The 27,442-nt window shown below is 36.9% G+C and overlaps 1 protein-coding gene across 1 annotated transcript in view; it reads left to right on the forward strand.

Moving 5' to 3' along the window:
- LOC125231690 overlaps nucleotides 1-27,442 on the forward strand; it is a 359,160-nt gene that overhangs the window by 279,775 nt on the left and 51,943 nt on the right. Inside the window, 2 exon segments of the mRNA XM_048137216.1 lie at nucleotides 15,531-15,602; nucleotides 20,516-20,627. Of these exon segments, the coding sequence (XP_047993173.1) occupies nucleotides 15,531-15,602; nucleotides 20,516-20,627 (184 nt within the window).

Genomic DNA, 27,442 nt, shown 5'->3' on the forward strand with positions numbered 1-27,442 from the left:
TCCCGCTACTCGTTACTATAAATACCTATGTAACAATGAACGACGGTATATCAATGAGGACCATATAATTTACGTTTCGAACGCATCCGATGACACGCGTAACCGATTCGATCCAATTACACCAATGCGCTTGATGGCTTGACAATTTTTATTGGACACTATGATACTCGTAGTACATTTACAATCTTATTCCAATAGTTTTAAAGGTTATTGTTAACTGAGGAATGAGCTGTAAGCGTTTTAAAATTGATGATTTGTATTTGACATGCGCCTAGCAGTTTCAGTTTCAATTGATCTGATCGTTATTGTTATTTTTAACTGATTTATATCAATATACAATTAGTAACAAATATACAGAGTGGGGCCTGTAACAAAGGCGAAGAATTGAACTGTAGGCTATTCTCCTTATACTGATCAACATTTGTTCAGTGACTTTTAAAAATTATGAAGTCTTACATTTTTTAATTTTTCATACAAAATAAATATTAGCTTCAATGTACGCCATTATTGTTGTCATTGACGTTGTCTGTCACACTTTAGACTTAACAGAATTCGCAATACATTACCTCTTAGAAAAAATTTTCAAGGGTGATAAAAATCAAAATACAAGTTATTTTTAAAAGTCGCCGATCAAATGTTGATCAGTATAAGGAGAATAGCCTAGAGTTCAATTCTTCGCCTTTGTTACAGGCCCCACTCTGTATAGGAGCCGTGCGCGTCAGAAATTCTGCCATCTTTTGGCATACATTTTCAACTTCACATTGACACCAGTTTAAATCAGGTACTGCTCCCTATATTTCATTTCAAATGAGATACGTTGTAGGTTCTGCCATCTTGTTGCATATATTGAAATACTAGCTTTTCTCGCGGCTTCGCTAGAGTTAGAAAGAGACAAAAAGTAGCCTATGTCACTCTCCATCCTTTCAACTATCTCCACTTAAAAAATCACGTCAATTCGTCGCTCCGTTTTCCCGTGAAAGACGGACAAACAAATAGACACACACACTTTCCCATTTATAATATTAGTAGTAGTAGTAGTAAAACACTTTATTGTACCAGAAAATAATACAACACACAGGAAAAAGAGCTTATTATAAGTACAAAGGCGAACTTAATTAGTATGGATGAGCTCGATATAAATTTTTCGCCAGTAAATATGAGGCCCTTGTGCTGCCATCTACGGTTCATGGTCCCTATAATGATAGATTTTCCCTTGCACTGGCAATAGTTATCCGTTTCACAGTCTTTAATCGACTTCAAAAGTGTGTGACACTGATTTATGCTCCAATACCTCTTTGTCATATATCCTGTCAACGTCAGCAAAAGCTGAACGCAAAGTTTCCTGCATTCATCCGCTCTCATATTCATCAAACCTTTATGGTTCGGTGGCGGAGGCCAGTAAATCTACGGATCGCATGCAGGAATAACTTCACGTTGAGTTACTGCTGACAGGGATTTGGGAAAACTCTAAATAACAGGGGGCCGATTTTTATCTCGGCCATTCGATTTCGTGAAATTCGTTCAATAATATTTCCACTACTAGCGATTTAAATTCTACTAACAGAATCGAAAACGAATGGTTATTACCACTAGTTTTATACTAGCTGTCCTTTTTAGGGTTCCGTAGCCAAAATGGCAAAAACGGAACCCTTATAGTTTCGTCATGTCCGTCTGTCCGTCTGTCCGTCTGTCCGTCTGTCCGTCTGTCACAGCCGATTTACTCGGAAACTATAAGTACTACAGTGATGAAATTTGATGGGAATATGTGTTGTATGAACCGCTACAAAATTATGACACTAAATAGTAAAAAAAAGAATTGGGGGTGGGGCCCCCATACATGTAACTGAGGGATGAAAATTTTTTTTTCGATGTACATACCCGTGTGGGGTATCAATGGAAAGGTCTTTTAAAATGATATAAAGTTTTCTAAAAAACATTTTTCTTAAAGTGAACGGTTTTTGAGATATCAGCTCTCAAAGTCGTAAAAAGTATGTCCCCCCCCCTCTATTTTTATAACTACGGGGTATAAAATTCTAAAAAAAATAGAGGTGATGCATGCTAATTAACTCTTTCAACGATTTTTGGTTTGATCAAAGTATCTCTTATAGTTTTTGAGATAGGTTGATTTAGCTGTATTATATTTGCTGCTACGGAACCCTTTGTGCGCGAGCCCGACTCGCACTTGGCCGGTTTTCAAAAATAGCATTACGTCGTTTTCCACTGACTTTCGAACGGCGAATTCGTGCGTTCTAAATTCAAAAACCGATCCCCAGGTGATTGTAGAATGTAGATGTCTGTCAGATAAGCCTATGGTAGATGTTTTTGCTAAGTTTAAACCGTTCCATGGATCTGATTTGATAAAAATGATAAACATAAATGGGGCTTCTATTGATCGGGATATAGGTCGTGATTACCTTTTTGATTTTTATTGAGCTCCCGATAAGCAATATTTAAATTAATTTAAAATACATTATTTAATAGATTTGCAACTGCTGCATTGTAGCCTTTTCGGACTCGGACTTTTCCGCCGGAGACCGAAACCGAATGTAGTCTAAACGTCCCGCGTTAGATTTATTGCCGGATATCAGACGACAAAGGATTCATTGAAAACTAGCAAAAGGAGCTTCTAAGTCCTAAGTAATGTTTAAATTAATTTAAAAAAAACGTTACTTAAAAGATTTTAAATGCTTTGCTACGTTGGAGCTTGAAATACGGCCAAACTCCAGGCTTTTCCGGTGGCGGCTGATATCGAAACTGGTTAGAACGTCGCGAGCTAGATTTGCGACTATATAGACACCGGACGATAAAAAAAAAATCAATGAAAACGGAGAGATGTAAGCAACGTTTAATAGTTATTTGTTATACAAGGGGGCAAAGTTGTATTTTAACGCCGAGTGTGAAATTGAAAAACGAGCAAGTGAAAGGATTCTATAGTTGAACCACGAGCGAAGCGAGTGGTTCTAGAATAGAATCCTGAACTTGCGAGTTTTTTAACACACGAGAAGTAAAATACATTTGCACCCGAGTGTAACACAAAACTTTTCCCCTCACTATACCGAGGAAACTACAACGCAAAAAATACGTTTATCACTGCTTCCAGTAGTTCCACAGGTGGAAAATCATCTTTATGACTAGATTCACCTACTTTTATCAATATTAATGCAGTAATTTTGACTTTATTCAAGGTCAAATTACTTTACCCACTAGTGGATAAAATGCGTTTTTACCCGCTGGTATTAAAGGACAAAACACGTGTTTCCGAGCTAGTGAGGGGAAAATTAATTTAAAATCCTTTACTTTAAAATATGCAGAGTGAAATAAAAAGGACTTCCAACTTTGTAGTGACTTTTGAGGTCATAATGAACCACTTTTATTATGGGACTAATGCTGAAATCGCGAAAAAAAAAATTTGCTGTTCAATAGAAATAAGCGGCATCATGACAGTCGAAATGTATGAAATAGCCCAATTTTTTAGCGATTTCAGCATTGATTCCATAGTAAATCTTGATAATTATGACCTCAAAGGGCACTATGCATCAACGGTCCTTTTTATTTCAACCTTTAGCTTGCAAACTGTTTCGTCGGAGTCTCAAATACAGGCAAATTTCAGGATTTTCCGCCGGACAACGATATCGAAACTGGCTGGAGCGTCCTGAGTAGATTTACGGCGGCACGGACATAGACGATAAAGGATTCCACGAGCGTTCATTATAAAATTGCAGGAAAGTTTTATTTGAGCTTGAATAATTGAAATACCGTATTTACGGGAAGTAAAATAAGTCTATAATATCTAAGTTTCCGAGTTGCGGGTAAATTTCATGGGTAACTTTAAGGATTTCGGGCTTTTTGGTGGGCGATATCGGAACCCGAACTTTTATGACAGTTCTGACAATGATGATTCATTGAAAACTGAGGGAGAGAATTTTATAAAGAACTAGCTTTTGCCCACGGCTTCACTCGCGTTAGAAAGAGACAAAAGATAGCCTATGTCACTCTCCATCCCTTCAACTATCTTCACTTAAAAATCACGTCTATTCGTCGCTCCGTTTTGCAGTGAAAGACGGACAAACAAACAGAACACATACATTCCCATTTATAATATTAGTATGGATGTTTAGATGGCTATTTTAGTGATTAATATACTTAAAAAAAAACGTGTTCAGATTAAATTTTATGTATCGACTTGAGATTTTTATGTCGATTAAAACTGACACTGCTATTCTTTTTCCCTTTTAAATAGAGTTAGCTTCAAGCATAATTTATGGAAGGAAGCGAAGTAGAAAAACTTCTTTATCCATTATTTTCCAGACTACCTAAACTTGAATCATGAAGCTTCCACTAATATTTTGTTATCTCGAAGAGTTAGTGCAACATCATTTTAACTAACCCAATTTGCTCCACCTGAGTCACGGCGTAGATGAGTCTCGCTGCATATTAATTACCGTAATTCGATTTCGGAACTCAGGTGGGGTCTATTGTTTGTGAAATGACTTCCTATGCATATTTTGGTAAAACTTTCCCTATTCAGATTTAATATACCTACGGTGTGTCGCCTGAAGTACTTTTGAATAAGCCAAGCATTTAACAATTAATTTGGTGGAAACGTCGTCTTGATTTTCCTTTCAGATCAATATGAAAATATTGGAAAATATTTAGCCGCCACGTAGGTTTGTATTCTCCCGAGTACAAGTCAAGTCCATATACAAACTTTTGAACATGTTCCATAATCTGTTTTAAACTACCTATATAACTAATAAAGAGCTAGTTAACAATTTGTAGATTTATTCTCGAAAATTCTCAACACTATCCGCCCTATAATTTAACTACCACAATTCCTCACCACATGGTTTTCGGTTGACTAGACATATATGCATACGGAAGCTCACCGACCCTCATTGTCAAAGTCCGCTGATCAAACTTATCCAACTGGACACTATTCATTAAGCACATCAGCTTAGTCCCCAGGTACCAGACGGGCGATGTCCTGGGCCGTGCATGTGTGCGTCTGTGAAAATTCAGCTATTTCCGCGAAGGGAAATACGGGGTTGTGCATGTGTGTGTGAGATGGTGTTATTACAATCGCTTGCAGAAGCAACGGCTGAAGTGAGCCAGTATGAAGGTGCTCTTTAGAATCACCTAGTGGAGAAGGACGGACTTTTGAAGATTCGCCTGCATTCGGTAGGCGTTGAGAATGTAAGCTTGCAATACTCGGCTGTGGTATGGTTTAAGATCGGATCACTAAAACTTTTCACCGCACTAGCAAGTGCTTTCTAGTACCTTTTACCGTAATTTGCATACTAATGCAGATTTCGCATTTCCATTGCAAATTCACTTTAAAATCATGTCGATAATGTTCAACAGGAATTTTAATTTTGGTTAAGTGCTTTGGTGATTTTAAATTTTATACTTTCCTATGTTATGTGAAAGAAATATATAAACCCATTATAAGTCTTAGATCCTGGATAGTTATAGTTATAACTGCATGGAAAATACTTCAAAGGGAATAAATATTGAATTAAAAGGTACTTTATATCGTTTATTGATAATTTGTGCGCACTGTGCTTATTTAAAAGCTCGTGAGTAATATTTTATTACTGCGTTTTCTGCATTCGCTGCGTTTTGTACGTCGTCGCTCGGTTTTATTTACTGTTTCGTTTTCATCAATGTTTTTACAAAGCGGTAGGTGTATGTTTTGTATTGTGTAGGTAAACTTTGTTGTTGTTGTTTAATTGATTTGCGTCTGTTTGACTTCATCTGAAAATAAAATACGTTAAGCTTTTGTTTTTGTTATTAACCTTACAAAGGAGTTTTCGTTTGTATTTGTTTACGTTTTCTCTTTTTCTGCTCATTCCTATCCTGAAAGAATTTATCTGCTTATTTGTTAGTATTTTACAGCAGAGACTGATTTATTTAACGAAATAAGTACATATTTGTAAAATAACTTTCTTTTATTTTGTTAGTGGCATGTTTGTACGGTCAGCTACATAATTATATTAACACCTGAATTTTGAACCTTCTTCCCCAGTAATGTTTTAATATTTATAGACGTGACTGTATCACCAAATTTCGACGCGACTATACACGTTGAATATTAAATATTTCCCATAACACAACTCGACTTTTTAATATCCTATTGTTATTTTTAATATCGCGCCAACACTGCTTGTATTGTACAGTCTGTCGCGTTCACGCCCGACGCCCTTTGTTTGCTTACAATGCCGGCGGACTGTACCTACTGCCCGTTCATGTGTAAACTAGAGATGCCTTTTTGGAATCACAACATGGGGTAGGATTTCTGATAAAATTTTCAGCATTCTATCTTAAAGCTTACTAACAGCGTTTGTATAGTTGATGATTTTATGAACTGTTTACGAGCAAGCAAGCTGTAGGAGCTGATTTTTGCATTCCGACCGTCCGATTTCGTGTATTTCGTTCAATGCTATCCAATACTAGCTATTTTTCAGAAAGAATTTTAAAGTAGTCAACAGCATTTCGCCGTTGTCAACAGATTTCTGAGTGATGAAACCGTAAACTCGTAATTAAAAAATTGGTTTCTATGGTTTGAAATCCGCATTTTTTGGAGTAAAATGCTGTTCGATAGTTTTTGAACTGGTATAATTGAACATTCAGGACGATTTCAACGTAATATTCTATTTTGCTATAATACTTTTTTCTGCATTACTTTATTATCTCAAATACTAATGCAAAACTCAACCAACCAAATCTAAACTTAATGAGCGAGTAATTACGTCTGCATGTTTTTGGTCATTAGCAGCTTAATTTGCAGAGCCCGCAATGCTTGCATATTTCACCACAAGTCTATGTTTTTGCAACGAACTCAATAATGACATAAACATACATAGCAATCTTCAAGTTAATTGATAGGTATTGAGTTTTCTTGAGATTATCTTTTCGATTTGTGCATTATACCTAACATAACGCTTTACTGTCTTGGAGATACATTTCAAGATTATTCTTCAGTACCTGCAGGCTACGTATACCTTTCTTAAAGTTGAATAGTAATGATTTTGCTTGACATTTTCAGAATCAGTAAGCTGAAAGATGTATAACTGACATGAAAACATGTCAAACCCAATAATAAAACATCCTATAAAATAACTGACTTAATATTTCCTTACAATTTATAAAATAAGACGCTCGACAGTCAAAAGAAACTAGCAGGAATACCCGTCTGCATTTTTACGTTCAGACAGGAATACATTTTTACGTTTATAACTGAATATTACATTATCTGTGTCCCGTTTTCCAAATTTTTACTTACAATCCGCGTCACCGTGTATGGTACAGGTAAAATCACTCGAATCTGTTTAATTTCGGACCCTTTGTTTACCCCTAACACAGTCTGAGTGTACTCAACTTGCCTTGTTAGCTGTGTTTGGGCGTCCACCCTTATTGCAAGTTTGATGGTTTGTTGGCAACCCTCATTACTGGTTTGATGATTTAAATGTCTAGTTTCGAGAAGAGGATCAAAGTCCGTAACTGATTGATTGTGTTTGATAGCTTAATCGATAAATTGTTGGTTTGAAGTCACGTAATGTCTTTACTTTAGAGAAGGGATCTATTAATTTGATAATTTGACTTGTATAATTGATATTTACAAGTTGAAGAGCTGAGCTCGCCAAGCGATAAGTAAACAATAGATAAACATTTCACTTTATGTAGTCTATTGAATTAAGATTTATTAGGGTCAAATAACAGTACTTAACACTACTACCATGTGAAAATTCATCCAAAAATCTAAATCAACAACATACTTCGTCAAACAAACCAATAATGATATCCGCAACATGCTTCGTCATATATAAAATAATAGCTTTAAGCTAAATGAAACCGTCCCAAATCGTACCTGGTTCAAATGTCCCCATCTAGGGAATGCATTTACCGGTTGTTTTTCAAAACCGGTAATTTACCGACATAGCGTCGCAAAAACCGGTAAACCGGTAATTTCCCGGTTTTGATTTTATTTCATGAAAAATCAATATTTTCTGTCAAAATCGATAATTAAGTAGTTTTTTAGTAGTGTTCATTAAACTACCACTTTCAAAAGACAAATATGATTAATAAAATCTTGAAAAAAACCGGCCAAGAGCGTGTCGGGCCACGCTCAGTGTAGGGTTCCGTAGTTTTCCGTATTTTTCTCAAAAACTACTGAACCTATCAAGTTCAAAAAAATTTTCCTAGAAAGTCTTTATAAAGTTCTACTTTTATGATTTTTTTCATATTTTTAAAACATATGGTTCAAAAGTTAGAGGGGGGGGGGGGCGCACTTTTTTTTCCTTTAGGAGCGATTATTTCCGAAAATATTAATATTATCAAAAAACGATCTTAGTAAACCCTTATTCATTTTTAAATACCTATCCAACAATATATCACACGTTGGGGTTGGAATGAAAAAAAAAATCAGCCCCCACTTTACATGTAGGGGGGGTACCCTAATAAAACATTTTTTTCCATTTTTTATTTTTGCACTTTGTTGGCGTGATTGATATACATATTGGAACCAAATTTCAGCTTTCTAGTGCTAACGGTTACTGAGATTATCCGCGGACGGACGGACGGACGGACGGACGGACGGACGGACGGACGGACGGACGGACGGACAGACAGACATGGCGAAACTATAAGGGTTCCTAGTTGACTACGGAACCCTAAAAAGCAGGTTTTAGGACTTTGTTACAAAAAATAAATACATTTTAGATGCTAAATATTACAATTAGCACTCATCTTCGATAAAATCAACAAAGACACTAGAAATAATCATAGATTATTCATATAAGTATCACGTACATGTAATTGCGTAAATTACAACTACAGGACCCTGGTTCTTATATCCCACCAGAAACGTGCTGTGTTACACAGCAGGTTATGTCACATGCTGTACTGGCAGATCCCGCAAAAACAGGCAAGTTTCGTCAAGGGCAAAGGTGCAAACAGATCCTAAATATACGTCCATTGATAGAGATGGCTTATGAATTCAGTACTTCGATGATCCTCTGTTTCATCGACTATAGCAAAGCCTTTGACTGCATCGTTTTGTCATCAAGCATTTGGTAGCTTTCATTGAATTGAAATTCCGTTGAAAAAGGAAACTGAATTAGCAGAGAACCTTCGAGCCCCTTTTACTTTTGTAAAAGGTGTTGATAAGATTACCCGTCACCTGCCTTCGGTGAATATGTCATCAGAAGAGCCTGCGGAAGCTGGGAGGGAAGAATCATCATTGGTGCGCACCAAAATAACGAATCTTCGATAGGCAGGTAACACCAATTATCTGGCCGCCAATGAAGCGGAAATGGTTGACAGCACTGGTAAAATGGAACGCATCAGTCTGGAAACGCATCTCAAGATTAACCACAGTAAAAACCAAGCTCATGGTGGTGAATTGTGGTAGGTAGATACAACACACAGCACAGATGCTCTTAGGCCAGTAACAGTAGATGACTTCATATACTTCGGTGCAAACATCGACAATATCGGTTCTTCTGAAAAAAAAAATCAGAATACGCATAGGAATGGCCAAAAAAGTCCTAGCTACAAGGATTATCTCCATAAGTCTTAGTTCCTGAGAACCGCATGTCTCTAGAAAAACCAAAACCGGATTGGTTTACGCTCTAGTCTTCTCCATTTTCATCTACGGAGCTGAGACTTGGAGTCTGAAAAAGGCTGCAACCGCATTGACGTTTACGATATGTGGTGCTAGGTGAAGATTTTGCAAATACCCTGAATTGCCTTCCGTACAAATGCGTCTATCTTACGCGAATTGAAAATCAACACCAGGTTATCAACCATCTGTTTACGTAGAATTTTGGAGTTTTTGGAGGGGAAAAAGGCCACAACCTTGAGCAACTAATCATTACTGGCAAGGTTGATGGCTAACGATCCAGAGGTCGCAAGATGGACAGATGAGATCCTTTCTATCCTCTACATCCAACTTCAGAACCGGAACAGAAAGTCCGAATAAAACTGATTATATTGGGACTTCACGACCCTCAGCAATGAAGATACCATGGCGAGGAGGAGGGGGTCTTATCTTAAAAGCTAATCAAATATTTAAATAACAATGAGTGAATTAATGGTCTTATCCTTCATTCGGGGTCTAAATTTGGAGTTTATAAACCCAACTGTGGATAGTGAACTGATTATCCACAGTCCAAACATGTTGGTTTTATAGAAATCAGGTTTTTTTTATCTTGGAACCGACTGATGATGTCCTCCCAGACGTATCCGTCGACGGCGACATCCTGGCAAGCTTTATTTTTTTATTATTTATTATTATTTCTGAAAAAGAGAGGGATTTGTTTAAACTAAATCTTTGCGTGCATGAGCACGAGCGTGACTTGCAAATCCGAATTTGGTCTTGAAAGTCCGACAGCACGGAGCACAGTAGAGCTGACCAGAAGAGTTATAAGTATAGTTGTAGGAGGGCTTGGGACGAGATTTTCGGAGCTGACGTTTGGCGTCAAGGTCTTCAAGTCGGGCTTGTTCAAAGTTACTAAGTCCCGTATTGACAGCAGTTCGCCAGTCCGATCTCCGAGTAGCAAGCTCCTCCCACGACTCGCATGATATGCTACAGGCCGACAAGTGGCGTTTTAGGACATCTCTGTAACGTAGGTACTGCCCGCCAGCCTTGCGTTTGCATGCAGGCACGCACAGTGCAGGCAACAATGCACGGACTCTAGCCGCTGCAAGAGCTCATGCCTGATGATGGATCTCCATACTCTCCATATGCCACGAAACATGTCGGCAGACATATTGTACTTAGGTACGTTTATGAAACGACAACCAGTCATCCCTCTCGCGCGTATTGACTGTCGACGTATTACAGTGGGTAAGATAAGATATAACAGACATGTTTTCAATACCACAATATATACAAAAAATAAACGTTTTCATGTAGAAAACGAATTCTTACTAAATAAAGTGATTACCAGAAGTCTCTACAAGTGTTTATTTACGAAGAAACAGCGACAGAAGTGCTTTTTGTAGTAATTTTTAAGTAAATTTAAATTTCGGTAAAAAACCGGTTTTTGAGTATATTTACCGGTAATTTACCGAACCCAAATTTGGCAAAATTACCGGGAAACCGGTAAACCGGTTTACCGGTTTGCATTCCCTATCCCCATCACACCGGCAGCGTTACCACGTTAAATAATCTCTATTGGAATCGAGACATGGTACCTATACGATACGAAATAAACTGTACCTAATACACAAAGGTTTCAAGCAAGTATTGTCGTTAAGGTGCCGAATGTTTAGGAAAGCAAGTGCCAAACACTCGACGTACTATAGATACGCACAATGCCCGTAAAATCGCAGCGCACGTTCGTTCTTGAAGCGCTGTTCTCGCTTCTTACGCTCAAAAATGTATGATACCGGATTATATTTTCTGTTTAGATATTACAGTCATGTATAAGGTGCTACAATCTTTTGAAGAGTTGCCTTAAGGGTCTGGTGCAGTCCCCGAACGGTAGGTAACGGTCTGTACGTTCTTCGGCGATTCACTTTTACCTACTTCTGTGAGTTGCAGTAGAACTGGGGGCCGATTTTTGAGTCTCATGCGTTCGAATTCAGAACTCACTGTCACTGAAAATAATAGGCAATTCACCATTTTCAACCGGTATTTTAGTGAAAGTGAGATTCAAAAATCGGCCCCCTGTATTGGAAATATTCCGGTTACTTCCCGTTTCGTATATCCCACTTTATATGTAAACTATCATATTGAAGCTACTCCATTTAATTCCAGCACTTCCTGACAATTATATCCCGTAATGCGAGCCGCGTAATAAAACTTACTACCGAAACATAATACACCGGGTCGGATTACGATTAATTGCATACACTTTACTTCTCAAACCTCCTATGTTACCCTCAATCCAAAACAAACCAAATATAAGAATAGATAGAGTTGAAATTGGGAGATCAGGTGGTAAACAAATGCGAGGTTGTGCGGTGTAAACAGTGGAGGCATAAGCTGCATTTGGTGCAACGTGGCTTTTCCGCATGTATATTGTGTGCATTCGGGATGAACTATGGGTTTTTGTGCTGAACTATAAGTTTTCGCGGTGGACTGGAAGTTTTCGTGCTAACGTTCTTGAAAGAAGGAAGGAATTTTAACTTCTGATTAGCAGAAACGTCTGCAATCGATGCCGTTAGGCTTAGAATAAATTTAAAAGTGGAAAATGTCTGCCCGGGTCCCATTGACCTTAGTAGTGGAAAATTTCGCTGGCTTGGTTGAAGTCTTGGTGGCTCAGTTGGCAGAGCGCTGGAGTATCTATCCAGATGCCGTGAGTTCAAGTCTCACCCAGGGCAGACATTTTCCACTTTTAAATTTAAGAAGGAAGGAGTTAGATGTGTAGTCTTTCCTTCGTTTTTTGAAACTGTGCGACTGGCCAAGAAAATGGTCTAATACTAGAGTTCATTTCTAATCATTAGTACCTACTCACTCGAATGTACCAAAATAATTGTCAATGTAGACGTCACATTTTCATGAAAAGGGACTTGTTTTAACTGTACATCTGAGATTTGACCCTCAACTCGAATGCATGCTGCTACTTGTGACATTTTTCACAAGCTTTCTGTAAACCCTGAAAGCCTCGCGGATTTTTTCCGTTCGTAAGTTATTCTACGTGACGTGTCTGTGTCTAGTCTAAAAGTGTAGACTCACCTGCGATCTCACCCCCAACTCGAACGTGACTCGCATGCGACAGTGGTAGCACCTGCCCGCCCGCCCGCCCTACAGTCGCGCCGCGGCCTCCGCTAGGCGCGCTCGCTTGCAGCCTTCCGAACACCGTGAGAGCCTTTCTTTGTTGTGTCTGTCTACGGTTGGTTCGTATTCGTTTTTAAGATAGTACTTTATTTGAGGCAGGCAATTTATAATTGAATAAATATACAACTATACTTAAAAAAAAAATTTTTTAATATTATTTATTGTAAGGTTTTTATGTAGTCTGCATTTTACTCTATTTTTCTTTGGCAAAAATAAAATTTATAATATTTTCAATTTTGAAATGTTTCTATTTTGAGGAAGAAGATTTTGTTTGAATATTTAAAGAAAAAATATTAATAAAACTTTCGGGAGTTTTGTTGGAATTTTAATACTAATAAGAGAAATATATTTAAACGTAATTTTTATTCCTTTGCTTATTCTTGACAGGCAACAATTAAATTAGTATAATGAGTCTCTATTATAAAATATGTTCAAAAGTACTTTATTATAAGTCTGAAAACTTATATCAGTGAATTTGTATGACTTTTTATTAATTATTTTACGCAATATGATTTTAATTCTCTAAAATATTGATGAATAAATACCTATGATTATTCTTTATATTAAAAATTTCTCGATTCCCAAAAGACAGCCTGAAAGAGATGACGTTTGTAGCAGTAAGACCGCTTCTTTTTTTACATACGATTATGTACCTATTTATAGTTTCACATTATTAAGAATGTGTAACGAATAAAAGTATTATAATTAATTAGGTACTTCCTGGAATGCCACGTGATAATATTAAAGTTGCGTGGTAAAATACTCGGTAGGATGAATGTTTTTTATTTGTGTTCAAGGAGATTTTGTGAATATTGAAAATGCATTTGAATTAGCATTTTTAAACCATTAATCATTTCAGTCCACTTTAAATTTTACAGCCCTTAATGTATATTTATTAGATTGGTACCTACGTGTACGTCCTACATGTTTTGTATTGTACGTCCGTTTTTAAACTCTTTATTGTATAATAAATAAAATATTGGGGGACACCTTACACAGATCAACTTAGCCCCAAACTAAGCAAAGCTTGTACTATGGGTGAATAGACAAATACATACTTATATACATAGAAAACATCCATGACTCAGGAACAAATATCTGTGCTCATCACACAAATAAATGCCCTTACCGGGATTCGAACCTGGGACCGCGGCTCAGCAGGCAGGGTCACTACCGACTGAGCCAGACCGGTCGTCAATGTATGAATTTGTAGTTTAATTCCATTCATTATTCTATTTCTGTTAGAACAAAGTCTTGATTTTAATTATTAATATCTTCTATTAAGAGCCCACAAACTGTCATAAATAATGAATTTATAATAACGTTACCTACTTCTTCCTGCAGCTACGCCTCAGAAAATAACATACACCTATTGTTACCCCAACAGGATAATAGTCCGTCCTCTTTACTAGCACAGTGTTATCAAAACCGAACGCATTCTACCTCCTGTCATATCTGTCACTCTGTCATTGTGAACACAGTCGTCGAACGACGCAGACTACATTTTACTATTCTATCGGTTTACAAATTAAATCAAATGTTTGTTTTGTATACAAGTGTAGTGTTTTAAAACTTTTAGATCGGTTTATTTTGTTAATATGGAGGTCATGATATCAGTGAGATCTATGGAGGAAAGGCTTTATAGTTTTAAGTCATTGAAAGAGAAATTCGAGCATTTGAGGTAATTTGGTTCCTATTTTACTTTGTAATGATGCAACAATATTATTTAATTTTCCAGCTTTATGTATACGTATAGTTTTTTTATTAGTAACCTCAATATTTAATGATTGTTGAAATAAATTATTATTTACTTGTACATATATTTTTTGAGAACCGAAGCTTACTTTGGCCTAAGAAATCTAAGGAAGATTTGAATTCTCTGATTGGGGATAAAGTATGTTTATAATTTCCCACATTTATAAACGAAATCACTGTCCTTTTCTGTATTGAATATTTGGATAATAAGCTCACTTTTGTTTTACATTTTATTTAAAAGTTAGTTAAATTGAATTTAGAATTTATTAATTAAGTTTGTTAAGTAGAGTTCAATTGAATTTCAAACGGATAGTATTTGTGATTTAACGTGCTACATATTTTTTTCTTTTATAACATTTCGTAAGCCACGAGAGAGTTAAAAAATTAAGCTGGAATATGCATTTTCCGCCTTTTCAGCTTCAACATGTAAACTTTTCGTAGAACGAGTATGTAAGCATTTATAGCATATATCTCGGGAAAATACCAACATTTGTTAAAAGAAAACACAATTTTTCAAAGATGACACGGTGCGTTGGCAAGAGTCAATCCCGAGGAATGCTTCTGCAGATCGGAGTCACGATAATTTATATAAACAATGGTTCTTATTGTTGTTTCTTTGCAGACTCGTGTCTCGTACAATATCGAATTTTGTGTGCTTTTGAATACGCACCAATACTGCTTAAGTTTCAGTGCCATACTTATGTAAGGGGCTGACAGAAATGTAAATTGTCATATTGGACGATTATTCATAATTAGTAGACTCCTAAACCTTATAAGGAACCTATCTGCTAAATTTGGAATCTCTGGCACCAGCGGTTTGGGCTGTGCGTTGATTTAAGTCAGTCAGTCACTCAGGACTTCCACGTTCATGTGTATAAATTCGTAAAGATCGTTAGCACGAGTCAAACCTATGGAATGTTCCTACAGATTGTAGTCACGATAGTTATGTATATAAACAATAGTTCTTATTGTTGTTGTTGTTTGTTTGCAGGCTCGGCGGCGGCGTGCAACGTAGCGCCACTCACGCCGACATGCCGCACCGAGGAGGCACTATCGCCGAAAGGTAATACTTGTAATACATTTTATTTGAACACTAACAAAACTTTATAAAAAGCACGAAAAAGTCATATAGCGTCACTTCACTACACGTTATAAAACAAAGCCTCCGCGTCTGTCTGTAAATAAGTAGCACGCCAAAACTCCAGACAAACTTCCCCTCTTTTCATCCATTTGTCCCGGCTTTGAGCTAAAACTGACCAGTCTTAAAAATAAGACCAATTTACGCCGCAATCGCTGACAAGGTTTGCCTGATCCCAGGATGTGTGTAGCCGAATGGTACAAACGCTCACGAAACGAAACGCTAGTAGATATCTATCCCTATCGCTCTTGCGTATTGCCGTGACAGAGCCAAACTACGTTTCGCGGCGTTTCGTTTTCGTTTCGCGTCGCAGAAATGCCATTCGGCTACGGGGCCTGGTTTGACTGCGTGTCTATCATGGCATAAAAAATACAAAAATATGATGTTACAGGTAACTTACGGTAAAAATCAGTAGAAAATAGCCTTTTTAAGTATCTCAAAAATCCACAAATGTTTTCAGTGGTCGTAAAATTGGTCGTAAAATTGGACTTAATTATTTTTAGATTAGCAACCAAGCGAAATAAATAACATGCACGCGTAATAAGTTCAATAACCACTCGCATTTGGCATAAAAAATCGAACACGTGATGTCAAATGTCAATCCCACAATAGAGAAGAAATTAATGATGATGCCAACAGCAGGCATTGCTTTTGAGACTAATTAGCATACTCAAAAATACAATCAGCTCGGAAATATGTTAACGATTTTAATCCCTATGCCCTGGACAGACGCTCGGACTTGATAGACATTAGGATTCTTCCTCTTTCAGCACCTATAAAAATGGGAGTAAAATGATTTCTACTCGCATCCTGTGTGTCTGATCAGTAATCTTGACAGATTATAACAACTAAATATTATGTAAATACTATACCGAGTACCAAAACCAATAAATTAATGTCATTTAATGGACAGCTTTTTATGTCTTTCCCATCACGGAACAATGGTGTTCCGGACCTTTGGGAGGCGTGCGCGGGGCCGAAGCCAACGCGTAGAGGCCCTTTTGACACTTTAATGAAATGTAAGGGGTACACCGAGCGGATGCTGCCCTTGCCCGTGTCATGGGACACATGCAGAGGCGGCACCCGCCAGGGTGTAAGGACTATTTGAGAGTTAATGGAATCTAAAATGAACTGGGCTATTTTGATGAAAGTGATGGACTAAATACTGGGCTATGGATAAAAAAACTAAATTTATTATTATAAATGGGCTTAACACTTGGCCACAGACTAGCCAAAGGCAAAGACGTGGCCTACGATGGAGTGAGCACGCCCAGAAGATGCCTGTTCACCCTTGATTTGAAGGATTTTTAACTAGCTAAATAATTTGTCATCTAAGTCCTTCCCGTGTATAATTTTGTTTGTAATAACTACGCTTCATTGTGACTTTCCGGTAGAGAAGAACAATTTGACCCATATGGACTCATATCTTATGGAAAACCACAATTATTTTAATTAGATACAAAATTGTATTATTAAAACAGGTAAACGTACATGTTCCTCGGTCGCATTGTAACTGATATTAATTACGAGTATTAAAATCGTTTCCTTGCTGTTCCCGTAATGCCCCACCGTATCGTAAGGTCATTCGCACTAGATATTCAATAGGTCATGTACCTAGTGATCTTTGTAATGATAACTTTATACCTAACAATATGTAATTTTCCATGTCTAAAGGGTCCGTATTTCTAAAGTGCAATAGGATCTTTACCATCCAAAATGCCATTAGAAATTCTGATAAAAAGGTCCTTATTGTATGAGGCATAAGGTCAACTTATTCATGAAACTTCGCGATTAGCTTCTAAATACAATAAAACATACTTTTCAAAATGATGACTTATATCTTTAGCAGGTAAGGCACGTGCTAATTTTAGAATAAAATAGCGGAAATACACAGCACACAATAGGTACCAATTATGCATTAATCATTTATTCCACATACCGTAAAACGCAAAGTAATAATACCCGTCTCTTAAGTAAAGCCTTTACGAATCACAAAAGCTTATTCTATAATTTAAAAAAAAGAACTACTTAAACCTTGTAGGACTGATAATGATAAGAAAGCTTAAAGAAGTACCTATGTAGGTACCTGCTAACAACTCTCAGTCAACTTTTAAGTTTTAACTGGATTTTACTACAAATTTGTCAGTTGCTAGAGTAGACGAATGGTAAATTTGAAATAATTAAGAAAAGTGATTACTAATGAGCTGATAAGACCCAGTCGGGCAAAGATCGGGTAAAGAGATCTTTTGTTGTCTGTACAAAGATAAAGGATTAAATAACATGTTTGTAAATAACGTGGTAATTTCGACGAAAACAATTTACAGGTGTAAATGAAAACGCTATAAACGATCATTATTTAAGTCATCCTAAGCATAACAGATGTTGATTCTTTGAAGGCTATGACGGATCAAGATCATTATAATAAAAGTGCCAAGCTGCTGGTACTTTCATATCATTAAGTTCATCATGATCATAAATTTATAACGTGTTGCTTTTTCTTTGCGATGTGGATCTCTCGAACAAGTTTTAACCAGATCGGCTCTCTTTATATCTGGATGGTGATAAGCAATAATGTGTCAACCCACAAAAACTAAAAAAATGAGATTTTAATGCCATGTTATAGCTGGATTTTTAAACTTCTATTTGCAAAAATGACCTTTTCATTTTGAAAATTTTCACAATCCCAAAAGTAAAAAAATAGGTTAACACAAATCCTTTATCGTGTGTTGCCTGTTTTGCATTAATGTGTCAAGAACCTTAACTTATTATAGTAATTGGCAGAAGACATATTTAAATTACAATAATGTGTTATGAGGGTTGACTCAACGATTTTTTTACACTTGACTCATTCTTGCAAAACGCAAAAAATGACATAGTTACCCACTATGAGACTTGAATGATTATTGCAAAATGATATTTTATTCGTTGTTTTATGCTACGACCCGTATTATAAAACGTAAGTCATTATTGTTAAATTATATTCGGGTCATAAATTGTTCGTTTTTGGTGTAAGTACCATGACACTATATTGTAAAATATAACTGTCCATATTAATTTATGTTTGAATAAGTTATGACTTAGTCCATTAGTATATTTTTGCACATGAATGGTAAATTCAGTACGAAATTGAACATTTTAAGTCATGAATATACATATTCGTTATTATAATTTGCAAACATATTTTACAAGTACGTGTTTATATAAAAATCTAATATAAGCTACTATTTTTTTATAATTACTAATTACATTAAGACGTGTTAATGTATGCATAAAAATATTGTTTGATTTTTGAATACTTACTGTATGGTAGTTTATTATTTTGTTAAAGATATTTTATGTTTTGTTCTTGTACAAGTCATGAGTTATTCATAATTTAAATGACTTAGTCTATTTCTTAGCGTTAAAAAATATTTTGTTGTATATTTTAGATAAGTAGTTTATTTTTTTAAAGATGATTATTTGGTTTTTGTAACGATTTTTGTTGAAAAAGCACAGATAATTTAAATATGTGTCTAGAAATGATCATTACTCTAATAGTTAATTTATAGTATTTTATTCAACAGGCGTTTAAAGGAGGTCAAGAAATATGAGTGGCGTACTTTCCACGAGTATTTTGGAGTCAGTTAAACACCATTGCATACAATACTTTTACAACGACCATGCACTTAGTTTTTAATAGTTTTTTTTTAATAATTCTCGTGAAATTCACACTGTTTCCTGTATTGCAAAGGTTTGCACTGTCAGCTCAGCTGCCCAAAGCCTTCCCGCGCACGCACGCAGTATCGTTAATGCAATGCGTTGCCATGATTACAGAACCAAACAATGCGTTTTCAGTTTTTTCGATACGCACAATCCTGTAAATGACGAATAACAGTTCGGGAGTAGAAAAATCATTAAAAGGTTTGATTAATAAATAATGTATTGATTCCTACATACCTAATAACATAAGTGACCATGACTGATATGTTACTTAACACTTATAAAGTTAAAAATATGCATAGGTAGAGTATTTTACAACAACAATTTATGTGCTTTAACATGTTTATTTAAGACTCATAGATATTTTTAAACAATTAGCAAAAGTGGGTTAAGTATCATAACACAGTCTTGAAAAAGTTTGACGTCGTCGAACAATTCGCAATAAAAGAAAAGGGCATTATTTCGTCAAATTGAAGTTTGTTTTGAAATTAAGCTACAATAATCACTACTACTGAACGTATTATAGCTGAAAAACACAACAATCTATATAAAAAACATTTTTTTTTAAGAGAAACACAAAAAAATGAGAAAAAATCTTTAGACGCCATTTTCTCAAAATGGTTGGCGTGTGGGTTGACACATTGTTGCTTATCAGCATCCATCTGTTGCAACTAAACCATATTTGGATAAAGTTCATTTCAAATTGAACCTGTTTAGTAATAGCTGCTTATTGACAACTGACAATACATAAGTGCCCTTTTTTCACTGCACTGCACACTAGTTCATAGTGTTCATCTTCCAAGTTGGCATAGTCTGCCCCGCATAGCTAAACTGTGGAATGAATTGTCGCCTGCGGTATTTCCGGACCGATACGACCTTCAAATCTTCAAGAAAGAGCGTACACGCATCTTAAAGGCCGGCAACGCACTTCCAACACCTCTGGTGTTTCTGGTGTCCATGGGCGGCAGTGATCGCTTACCATCAGGCGACCTGTCTGTTCGTTTGCCTCCTATCCCATAAACAAAAAGTTTTCTTCGAACAATACGCCTTACTAGGTGCAAATCAAGTTTTATAGAATACGAGTATCACTTTAATAGCTAAGCAGCATATTTAATAAATGTCGTATGTTTTGTTTATAGGCTAGCCGCACTACAAGCAGCGGGAGCCAACGACTGGCGCGCCAGAGTATGCCGGCTCAGTCCTGAAAAGGAGGACACCAAGGCCATAGAGCGCGCCAAGAACATGATCAATGTAAGTATTGGCTTGTTACATTATATGCCATTTGACTTAAAGGGACTTATAATCAGGGACCTCTAGAGATTGACATATAACCACAATACATAAAAAACCGGCCAAGAGCGTGTCGGGTCACGCTCAGTGTAGGGTTCCGTAGTTTTCTGTATTTTTCTCAAAAACTGTTGAACCTATCAAGTTCAAAATAATTTTTCTAAAAAGTCTTTATAGAGTTCTACTTTTGTGATTTTTTCCATATTTTTTAAACATATGGTTCAAAAGTTAGAGGGGGGGGGACACACTTTTTTTTCCTTCAGGAGCGATTATTTCCGAAAATATTAATATTATCAAAAAACGATTTTAGTAAACCCTTATTCATTTTGAAATACCTATCCAAAAATATATCACACGTTGGGGTTGGAATGAAAAAAAATATCAGTCCCCACTTTACATGTAGGGGGGGGGTACCCTAATAAAACATTTTTTTCCATTTTTTATTTTTGCACTTTGTCGGCGTGATTGATATACATATTTGTACCAAATTTCAGCTTTCTAGTGCTAACGGTCACTGAGATTATCCGCGGACGGACGGACGGACGGACAGACAGACATGGCGAAACTATAAGGGTTCCTAGTTGACTACGGAACCCTAAAAACCGACATAGTGGACCGATTCCCATCAAACATGGCTAAGAACACTCCCGACTTATTCAGGTTTATTCGTTATCCCTTTCACATACGGCAAAAAGGCTGGTTGCCTGTCAACCCCTTCCTAGTCTTGCGCGGGATTGTCTGCAAGTACCCATTTTTCCTCAGCACCTTCTGAACATGGGCTAACTCCTCGTCTAAGTGTTCAGAGGCACATAAGTCTCGTGCCCTGTTAACCAGGGATGTGACCACGGATCAGCTTTGAAACAAAAAGAAAACTAAATCTAAATCAGTTAACCCGTTCGGGACTGCTACGATGCCACAAACAGACACGTACACATACAGACAGACACGTCAAACTTATACCACCCCGTCGTTTTTGCGTCGGGGGTCAAAAACAAGCTATGTTGGCCGCAACTCGGCATTATTTCAATCAGTCACGGTCAACCCCATTGACGGAAAATTTTAAGTATATTGGTGGCTGCACTGGCTTATAGTTTTCTCTTTACTTACTGGCTTTACCTCACTGGCTCACTGACACAAAAAGGATCTTGGCCTCCGACACAAGAGATCGCCACTCTGCCCTATCCTGCGCCACTTCACGCTAGTTGGCTACACCTATTGCGGACAGGTCTTTTAGGGCTTCTTCGCACCAGGGATATCTGGGACGCCCCCGCGGACGTTTTCCACCCGGGTGTCCCACATATGCTCTCCTCACACCACTATCCTCTCCCATACTTTCCAGGTGACCGAGCCAGCGGAGCCGCGAGGCTTTAACCTCGCCAATTATATTTGGCATCGCCATTACCTCTTCCAGCTCCCTATTCTTCCAGGTCCCACCTCCCTCCTCCCTCTTCTATCGGCCTTTTCTCTTTAGTTCTTAGAAAAGTTCTGATTAGTTTCTGATTAGACGAGAACTGCCATTTTATGAAAATAATTCGAAATTTTTAACAAAACTTTAGATCCAAACTGATCGTTATTTTCCAGCGTCGAAATAAAAATAGCCCTTTCGAGTAGAGTGCAACCTTGCAGCTTTGCCCGTCGCTGAGTGCTCCTCGAAAACTATTGTCCCGCGAAGTGCTGTCAGCTTATACCCATATGGCATTTTTCCGACCATCCAATGAGCTTTGTACGAAAAACCTTATTACTGCGATAGATGTTTTTTGTTCTGATAGAGAAAATTGAAGATAATCAACTCTAAATGGATGTTATGATATTTTTTTACACGACTGACAACAAATAGTGTATTGCTTTTATTTAGGTAGAAATTGCACATAAATAATAATGTCTTCCGTGATCACGACTGGCAGCTTCGAATCAGGCTGATCCTGATCAGGCTTCGAAATCAGCCTATTCTCATTTTTCCTGTAATGTCCTAGATAGCTTTAAAGGTACGTAGAATCGAATCAAGTGCAATAAGATGATCCGTTACCTACATATTACCTAATGAGGTTTAAATTACACCCAAAAATTGAAATGAGACAACCATCGTGAATTTGTAATATGTATACGCAAGGTATTTTCATGACTAAATTCGGCGCTCAAAATCAATAGCTATTGTCAAGGGCACAGTGTTAGGCCGAGATATCTCTGGCTTTTGTCGATTTTACTGCAGGGCGTATTCGTATTTGAAGATATACAATTATACATCACTCGATCCATTGCATTGAGAATGGTTTTCAATTACAATTCAACAGCTGGAGCAGCTAAAGGGAATTTAAAATTGAAAATTTTCAGGGTAAAAACTTGTATGCAATCTCTCGCGGCATGCGAATTGAGCTTTTACGGCCAGAAAACTGAAGATTATCTGAAAAATATAAGACCTATTTACCAGAACTTATATTGTGAGTCTCCTTTCCCTTCATTTTTCACTGATCTGTCATAAAAGCGCTGTAAATCACGTTAGTAATGTGGTCATATTGATTAGATAAATTATCATACAACGCAACCAAGGAATAACAGAGACATTACTTGTCCTTTTTCCCTTCACTTCAAACAGCATCAATAAACCACAAAGAGTTGAAAGCGTGGCACAATAAGTTTCAGCTTCCCAATGTTCCACTTCTGTCACGACATCGCCGGCTGTCACTTTACTTTCGAGGGTATTAGACAGGAGTTAGAAACTCGAGGAAAGCGTGCGGAGAACGCTCCTATTTACGCTTGTCCATCATTAAATTCTTATGAATGTCTACATCTATCAACAGGGCTTACTTCTTGTACGCGTGTAGCACTAGTTTCACAAAACATGAATTTCCTTTTTTCCCTTTACTTCAAACAACATCAATAAACCACAAAGAATGGCACGGTAAGTTTCAGCTTCCCAATGTTCCATTTCTGTCACGACATCGCCGGCTGTCACTTTACGCTCGATGGTAATAGACAGGAGTTCGAAACTCGAGGGAAGCGAGTGGAAAATGCTCTATTACTGTTTTGATGATAGTGAGTTGAATTAAATATCAGTATTTTTACTTTGCTCGTCAGGGGTTAACAACATTTTTAAAAACTCATTGGTACAAATTTGGTGATGTAAAAATATGAAGTCTTCGAACCGTTATAGGGATTCTCGTACCGAAGAAAACCGCACAGTACCCACAAAAGGCTGAGTTATTCCATTAGAAATTCTTTGCAAGTAAATCTTAGGCTGAAATTGAGGGCGGTACTATTACTTTAACGGCAACAAAAAAAATCATGACTTACTTAATCGTGCTTAATCGCTTGCTTAAATTATATCATCGCTTTTCCGTATAGCTTATAAGCAACGTGTAGGTTAACTGTCACATTTTCGCTAAAATCCATAAAACTTCGATAACCGTTCTCCATAAAACGCGTTATCATAACGTCACTGACCTAACCACACCCCTACCAAGCGTTGATCACCCAATAATGATATCGTGACACCCGACAAATCTCGTACGAAACTGAGGTCGATTCTTATCTTTGCGTGACAAGAGTTGATGGCGATGATCACAAGGCAAGTTCATGATGGTCGCGACAGTATCTGCACCTCGAGAAAAACTACCTGTCCTTTACTAAGTGTATAAATTAGAGTAGGGCGAGTAGTCTATATCGCGCGCGAGATACAGTCGCGCCCATGTGCTTGCCCTGCAATTTGCAAAGCTAGCATTTGATTGGCGCGACATAGATCACATGTCCTTTTCTAATTGTATTAAAGACATAAGGACAGGCCGGGTAGTCTATCTCGCGCCAATCATCTCGTGCCAATTGCACTGCTGCAATAATAATTATATCTGGGCGACCGAGCTTCGCTCGGTTCTGTTTCGTATCCTTGACATGTGTCGCCATCTAGTTCAAAAATGAATAGTACCTACATCGAGCGAAAGAATTCTCAGCCTTAACAACACAACTGCTCCACACGAGATGGCGCGCATTTCGCCACAAAAACTCAAATGTATTTTTCTATTCGTTTTAGCCTTGATCTGTGTCGCCATCTAGTGTTTGCAATAAATAGTACTTACATCGACCGAAAGAATTCTGTCTTAACAGTACAACTACTGCACACGAGATGGCGCGCGAAGAAAAACGCATGAAAACTCGAAAATTCGCGTTTTCCGGGACCTAAGGATAAGTTAGACCGAATTTTCACCCCCAAAAACCCCCACATAACAAATTTCAGCGAAATCGTTAGAGCGGTTTCCGAGATCGTCAGTGTAAATAAATATATAAATAAATAAATAAATAAATATACAAGAATTGCTCGTTTAAAAGTATAAGATATCATGACAAATGGCAAATCTCTAAACAGAGGTCGATTCTTATCTTTGTCGCGTGACTTCATTTTTGACATTAAACAGCGTTATTTGTTGCTTTCACACCAAAAATGGCGTCCCTTTTTGTCACGAAGCTACAAAAGGTTGCGTGACGATTTGGCCAATTTTGTAATTTTCGTGTCCTAATTTACGAGTACAAGTGAATGAAGTCTTGCCCTTTTTTTATACCACTGAAGTACTTCACTCAAATATAGACTCTTTTGCCCGTGGCTTCGCTCGCGTTAGAAAGAGACACAAAGTAGCCTATGTCACTCTCCATCCCTTCAACTATCTCCACTTAAAAAATCACGTCAATTCGTCGCTCCGTTTTGCCGTGAAAGACGGACAAACAAACAGCCACACACACTTTCCCATTTATAATATTAGTATGGATTACTTGAATGGAGTACTTAAATAGTAATATTTTTTTTTCTGAAATATTGTGATAAATGACATACGATTTTATTTATCAATTACACATTCCTTTCCGCTTCCTGCTCCGTTTTGCAAGTGTGTAACGATAATGGAAAGACTTTGACCTTTAACCCAAATAAAAAACGTGTGTGATAACAATTTACTGCTGACCATCGTCTAGTTTGTAGTTCATTTGGTTTAATTTCCACGCCGAAATTTTACAACTATTACGTTACATGGAGTGTTATAATAATTACACCACACCTTGCCGGCACGAATACCAAAATCGCGTGAGATCACACATCCCCGTTTAAATAACACAACGGCGTAACATGAGGAAACCGAAAGATTTTAACTACGCATTTCTGAGGGCAAAATAAAGATGAAATGTTACATGACTTCACTTTGTTACTTGTCCTGTTGCTTTCACATAAAAAGTAAATGTTATTCGTAAAACTGGCACTTAAAATAGAAAAAATACAATTTTTTTGCTAAAAAAATCCTTTTTTGCAATATGTCACTAGTTACTTTTTGATATTTATGTGCGATAACGGCATCATCGCCATCAAAGTAGCTTTTTATTCTGAGAAATAATAAGTAATTGTTATTTTTTTAAATGCTTATTACTCTGAAAGTAGGCGAAATCCAGTAAAGTTTTTATGTCATTTTACTCTTCTAATATGATGAGGAATACGCTGTTAAAATTATTCGGTTTCCTCGTATAACACCGTGTATATTCTTTATATATTTTTAATTAAGGTCACTTTGCACATCAAAGAGTTGATTAGGTCCAAGGAAAAGTTAATATTGACAGGTCACGATCCAGTTTCCTACCCCTGACGTTAACCTTAATCACCCTTTTGTTTTATACCAGCCGTCGTCAACCTTCGGCACATTAATTGAGAAGTGATTTATTATATTTGTAGATGCTATGTAAATCTTGATAAAAGCTTTCATTTCTTGATAATTTACGTAGCACTTTCAATTTGACTTCGGAAGTTTGTAAGATGGATGAAATCAATCAAGTTGAAATGAGCACTTTGAACTGAAGGATTTCAATTACTTAATTATAACCGCAAAAGGAAGAAACAAAACATATAACATAATGAACAGTCTATCTGTGATATGATATCTTATACTATACTTACGATATCTTGTATTTGAAATATTGACATGTATTTAGCACTTTATACATTAAAAAGTTAGTTGGCGGGATCAGCTGAAGCTGTCACTGTCAAAATTTTGACATTATTAGTCCAAGAGCTGTAAGAACCTCTTTTTGACACATGACAGCGTCCACAAAACGTAAACTCGCACAGCCTAATGAAATTTTAAATAAAATCCTGTAATAATATTTAATAAAATCATGTACTTAAAAACAATATTTCGCTTGCTTTAAACATAACCTAACACATGTTACATTTTTGCGGATCTTCGTTAGTGAGTATTTTACGATATTAAATTATCACGCAGGATTTACTTATTATGTCATTTCATTTATCATTCGTTTTTATTTTTAAACTAGTGCTGTGGCAGAGTTTGTCAAATTGTATATTTGTTTAAGCGCCTCCTTGTACATAGGGCCTAATCGATTCAACCAATTCGAAATTAATCGTTAGATTTGGCAAACGATATGTCTTAGCCACATCGCAACATACTTCAAAACCAATGTGTCAAAAATGTGAACTTACAAATCCGGGACAATAAAAAATCTGTGATAGTCGTATAGTATGAGTACTATGAGTAGTGAGTAGTATCCAAGGCAATGGACTTTGGTTATGTCTTTGTCTACAATAAGGTCGCGAATCATAACCTCAGGGTGATCAAAAAATGGAAAAATGATATTCGAGCATTTATCACCATCCAGATATTAGTTTGGTCCAAAAGAATCATCCTAAACCAATATCGAAGTCCATCCCAAGCATGCCATCTATTACCTGACTACCTGGAGACGAGTTTCAAACGTACATGTTTATGCCAAAGTTGCGTTTATTTTGTTGAATA

Source organism: Leguminivora glycinivorella, chromosome 12, assembly GCF_023078275.1.
Source record: "Leguminivora glycinivorella isolate SPB_JAAS2020 chromosome 12, LegGlyc_1.1, whole genome shotgun sequence".
Classification (NCBI taxonomy): domain Eukaryota; kingdom Metazoa; phylum Arthropoda; class Insecta; order Lepidoptera; family Tortricidae; genus Leguminivora; species Leguminivora glycinivorella.